The sequence below is a fragment of the Polyodon spathula genome, chromosome 2 (assembly GCF_017654505.1).
Source record: "Polyodon spathula isolate WHYD16114869_AA chromosome 2, ASM1765450v1, whole genome shotgun sequence".
Lineage (NCBI taxonomy): Eukaryota > Metazoa > Chordata > Actinopteri > Acipenseriformes > Polyodontidae > Polyodon > Polyodon spathula.
This window is the reverse complement of record NC_054535.1, coordinates 74,136,724-74,142,723: the sequence shown is the minus strand read 5'-3', so window position 1 is coordinate 74,142,723 and position 6,000 is coordinate 74,136,724. Positions and strand designations below refer to the sequence as shown.

Sequence of the window (6,000 nt, the reverse complement as noted above, 5' to 3'; positions counted from 1 at the left end):
TGTAGTCTAGTAGGCCACTTAGTAGTTTAGCTTTATTAATAATGCAACCACTCGACACTTATTCACCAAGTTCCAGTCAACTCAGGATGCAGCTGTATATGTTGGTGATTGTGGTTGAATTTTAGTGTGTGGGTAAGGTATGTTTTGCAGGCCGGCTGTTGATTCAGAACTACCCCCATAAAATGAAACCTTGTGTGCTCATTTCTATCAACATTATTTAAAACTTAAACACGTTTGGAAGGGATGTAGATCACTGTCGCTGTGTTCACTGATCTGGTTGCATTTCACACACAGTCACCTCTACTGGATTAGGTAATTTGCCAGTGTGTCAGCTGTACCGAAATATGGCAGTAGCGGCTGCATTGTTTCACTCATGCTATGCTATAACAGGTTTAACAGTCTTTAAAGGGTTAAGGCCCACACTGAAATATGTCTGTGTCTGTCCATAACCTCTGTGCATTTTTCTTTCTTTCATATTTGCAGCACTGAAATGCTGAAGCAATAAAAAATGGTCTTAGATTCTTTTTTTCACAAGAGGTCACTCTTTCCCTGTTCAATGTCTGTACCATACTGTAATACTGTGGAAGAAACAACTTGTAAAAAAAATGATAATATGGCACTGTTATTCAAATACACTATTCGAATATAATTATTTACCTTTAATATAATTATATTATTAAAGGTTCCTTTAAAAGGGGTGATCATACACCTCATTTTACACATTATGTCACCAAGTACTCACAGAAAAGCTGCTGATTGTATTGAAATATTGGTCAGCCCAATTATCATAATGGCTATGGTTCAGTACCAGGTTCTGATATTTTAGTGCTGTTTTTACCACATTAAATGGGTGATCTACTTATCAATATTACTGTCATATTACGAATAAAATAAATAGATTAAAAAAAATTCCAGCAATAACCATCATTCAGTCAATCTTTATTTTATATAGCGCCTTTCATAGTGGACCACCATCACAAAGCACTTAAATCATTGGTGTATGCTGGTCAGTGATTGTGATTGTAGAGAATAAAAACAAAAACAAACAAAAAAAAAACCCAGTTCTATTAAAAATGCCTTTATAAAGTCAACTGTGTGGTCTATTCTCCCGGATGAAATCTGCTGTAAACCTGGTCTAGAATTTGATATACCTGGTGGTGGCCTGTACTACAATTCCCAGCAGGTCACCAGCAGTTGCTGGAATTTTCAACTGGGCAAAGCAGACAAAGGAACAGATACATATTTCATGTAAAATTACAAGACTTCTCAACATAGTTAGTGTAACAGCACATTGTTGTTGTTACAAAGTTGCTGCTATAGAATGCTGTACTTTTTTTTAAATCAGTAATACAGTAAACTCCATGTGTAACTTCCTTGTGTTTTAAAGAAAATGTGTCTTTCACACCGCCAGTTTGTCTCCAAAAACATTAGGAATCTGGTATTCATTTTATATTCGATTAATATATATATATATATATATATATATATATATATATATATATATATATATATATACACACACACACAGGAATATATATATATATATATATATATATATATATATATATATATATATATATATATATTCCTGTAACTCACTGAAGAGGCCCATCTATTATTTTTTATAATACATGGATACCCTTATGATGCTAATATTAAAGAAGACAAGGTTCAACAGTACACTTTTTTTTTTAATTAGTGTTCTTCACTGCTGTACAGACGTTCAATATCGTTATCTGTTTAGTTTCTCTGAGACAGTAATATAGCAGCTTTACTTTTTTTTTTTTTTTTTTTTAACGTATTATCATTTTGTTAACTGATAGTTAACCATAACTAAATCGGCCTATACCAAACCGATAATTACCCGTGGAAAGTTTTCCACGTTGTATCTAACTTGGTTTGAATATGTATACGTGCTTTGTGTAGGTTAGTAGGAACTTCTGATTATTTTGTACAGATAGCACTCGTGCTTTTTAATAGCAAAACAAAATATACTCAAAATATATCTCATAATAATTAACATTCTGTTTTGCACTTGCGGCAACCCCTACAACAATGACTGACACCACCAGTTGCCAATAACCTCGGCCTCAATTATGTCAACTATCCAATCCCAGCCATGTTGGGAGGAGCATTCTCGGAATCGCTATCTAAATGACGTCATTCATGAACCAGGTGGTCTGTTGCAATAACTGAAAATGGGGAAAACCTTAGTGATATAAAATCATCACCGTGCTTTTTGGAGGTATCGATTTAGTTTACCAAGATGTGGCGGCTGGGAGGTCTCGGACGGGATGTGGGCTGCGCACAGCTCCTGTTGCTTGTTTGCCCCTTTCTCTTCTCTCTCGGAGGTGAGTCATATAAACTGGGGTTAGAAAGAGGTGCTGAGGCAGTGGAGCTGTCCTTTGTGGCGGTTCTGAAATAAGAGAATAGCAGTGATAATAGGGATATTCTCATCTGCAAATAAAGTCATTTGATACACCATACAGCGGTTTCAGGATCGGGAGATTTTTCTTAGTGTCTGTATGTTATACTGAATTACATTGATTTCTTTCTCAAAATAAATAAATGCTGGACATTAAGAACTGTAAATGATTAATTCATTACTTGACAATGTTTATTTGCCAATTTCTGGATGTCATTTATAAGTAAAATGAAGAAAGAAAAAAAAAAGATTTACCTTACGTGCAATACTTCTGTAACGCATCTATAGAACATGTTTTTCTTTGCTGTAGTAATATTTCTGCTACTAATCTTGTAAGTCAGTGCATAACTGTTCAGTAACAAGTTGATGGTTTTCTATATTTTAAACATGTACTTCATTTTTATTTCAAGATAATTCCATTATCCTGATTACATTTGTGTTGTTAATCATTTTAATTAGGTCTGCCACTGTACGCTGTCTGCTGTTTCTCTTCATATTGTTCATAACTCTCTCGGTTTTTTTGCACAAAACGTTATAACTTTCTCTTCTTGGCTAGTGATTTTGTCATTAAGTATTTATGAAATAAGTCGTGGGGAATGCTAAACACAGTACCACCCAGCACCTGTTTAAACTTAACTAATTATGTTGCTCGCCTGTCTCCAGTAATTTGTGCTAGTGGTTCAGCCACGTTATTCTATCACTTTGCTATAGGTGTTCAACAAACATAGCTGACTGAGATTTGATTGAATTATGTGAGCAAACACGCAGAATCAGGGCGAGGAAACAAGATATTTAGTTTTGCACTGGCTTGACACATTTTTTCTGAGTGTGTGTTGTTATTAACAAGACGTTCGTCTATTGATCATTATTAAAAATGCAATCTGGTATTGGCCCGTTTTCTGTGTGTGGTAAAGCTGTGGATCTGTGATCAAGTTAGAAACAAGTGCACTGGTATAGCGATTTCGTTGGCAGCACATTGAGGGGAAGTTGATGGATAGCTTGTGGTGCATGCTTTAGATCATAGGTGGCAGGCAGACTTGTGAACTGTGGGGAAATTTATGGAAAGGCTATTTCTGTCTGCTTGAAACAAAGAAGACAGGCAAAGCTATCTACATCCAAGGTAACAAATTACATGTTGTCCAATTTAGATGAAAAAGCTGCTTGTGAAATCTATGAAAGTATTTTTTTTTTCTAAACACTTTCCCTAAAGATTCCTTTCCCCATAATCCCCATTACTTCAGTGGATTGATTTTGATACATTTTGTTTCCTTAAGTGAAAAGGCAAAAATGAATATTGTTTGTGATGATTACCACATATGAATAGATGGGTTTAGAATGGATGAACATATGTATTGCAGTTTCAGTTTAATTTAAATGTTGTGTACGGAATACTGTATTTTATAAATATATGTACATGCTGTACAATACTTAATGCATGTATTTTTTTTTATAACACAATAAATAATAGGCCTAAATAAATAAATATATATTTTTAAAAGCATTGTTATGGATTGTTACAATGATTCTGCAGTCATTTCCCACTAAATATTGCATGATAAACAAACAGCCTGATTGGCAGCCTGATTTCATGTGGTTATTAATGGGTATTTATTACATCTAAATATATATTGAATAAATACTATATGGATATGATAATTCTGACACTCCATTACAGTCAAACCCGTTATATGTTGCTTTTTTTGTGCTATGGAATTTGACATAAGGACCCATATAACACTGATTACAGCAGTTTTCATTAATAAACACAATTTTAATCTGTGCTGTACTGTGCTATATTGTACATGTACAATACATTGTAATAACTAAAACCATAAGCAATCTGGAAAAATGCACATAGCAGTGATATGTGTGCTATGTTGGAACAGTCCCATACTACAGCAACTCACTTACATATAACCCTTCTAATCCTATGCTGTTATTTCCCAAAGTGAATAATAATCAAAGTGATATTATCAGGAACATATACCAATTGTATCCCTGTGGTGGGGTGTCCCGTCCCTGTGTGTATTTTTGTGTTTTATGTTTTATGTGGTGTGTTATTGTTGGTGTGTATGTATGGGTGCATGGGGTTTAATGTGAGCTATGTAGCACAAGCGATTTTCAATGTATATTTGTATTTAGGCACAGGGATTGCACAATCACTTCACTTGCAGATAAAATGTATATTAGTATTTGGGCACAGGGAGTGCACAAAGTAGTTCATGTGCAGACTGCTGAGATTCAATTCAATGATTGATTCGCAATCAAGTCTCTGTACAGCTGCATAAAAGAGCCAGTGTTTCACACGCACAGGGTTGGGTGTTCGCAGTGGAGAATGGGAGAGAGAGAAAGAAATAATTAAAAGCCAAAGGAATAAAAATTGCTACTTGTGCGGGAGGATCTGCATGACACTTATTGGGGTTCGTCCACTGTTTGTTTGTCTGCTTGTTTTGGCCAATCTGCCATCGTTTTATTTATTATTAAATCAGCACATTGGCACATTTCATATCCCAGCACTGTTGTCTGTCTACTTCCTGGCTTAACGTCACGACAACGCCATCTTGTCACACCCCATAATATTGCAGCCAAGCCATTGATAACAGGTGGAGGCTAACATTAACAGAAGTGATATTAAGCAGGGTTTATTGTAATAGGAAATGTAGGTGGAGTTCTACGTATTGTATTGTTGCAAAGATGAGGATCCAGATCTTGCATGATAAGTAATTAAAACTGAGCTACTTGCTTGGGCTCATCACTGATGGAGAATCATATGCTCGCAAAAGAACATCTTTATAGCAAAAAATGGGATTCAGGTTTCTGTGCAAAACTGAAGTCATTGTCCAAGATTTCTCCAAGTCCTATTTCAACAAAGAGGCCATTGTTCAGAGTGGATCTTTAGGTTTACAACAGATGGCATATGGGGAGTAAAAAGAGCATTGTAAGTTCCATGCAATCTTGCAAAGTGCAAAGTTTCCCATAAAAAATAAATAGATGACCTCTCGGAAAGCAAAGAACAATAGACAGCAGGGGATAGAGCCAGCCACCTACATCAAATAGGAGCACACCTCGAGCACTGCTGCCATTGATTATCTATTGACTGAAGCAGCAGGCATGTCCAGAATTCCTAATAAGGAACATTGTTCATCACTATGTTGTTTTTAACCAGGTGACCACAGTGATGTTTTATATAGTTAATATTGCTGTTCAATGCTGTTATGTATCTTCTTCATAATGATCTGATAAACATCATTCAAGAGTTATCTGGTCTTTCTGACAGCCGGAATATCTCATGATCATACAAATCATAAGATATTTATTACTTATTTTATAATATTATGGTTGTAGTCCCTTTTATAACAACCCCCCCCCCCCCAAAAAAAAAAAAAAACAGGGATTTTTTATTCATTTGCTTTAAATCTTTTGCTCTATAACGTTTAACATGAATACCTTGATAAACCTGACACACTGTGCCTGTGCTGGAGTAATTAGTATGTGTTATCATTGCAGTGTTGATAATATTTAACAGTATGTATATTCATTTTCACAAGTGTGGGTCAGCTAAAGGGCCACTCAGA

The 6,000-nt window shown here is 35.3% G+C and overlaps 1 protein-coding gene across 1 annotated transcript in view; it reads left to right on the top strand.

Moving 5' to 3' along the window:
• The first annotated feature begins 2,187 nt into the window (after nt 1–2,187).
• The window catches only part of LOC121300384 (transmembrane protein 8B-like), a 110,387-nt gene continuing 106,574 nt past the window's right edge, over nt 2,188–6,000 (top strand). The window contains exon 1 of the mRNA XM_041228966.1: nt 2,188–2,351. Coding sequence (XP_041084900.1) covers nt 2,267–2,351 — 85 coding nt within the window. The 5' untranslated portion in view covers nt 2,188–2,266. The remainder of the gene's footprint in view (nt 2,352–6,000) is intronic.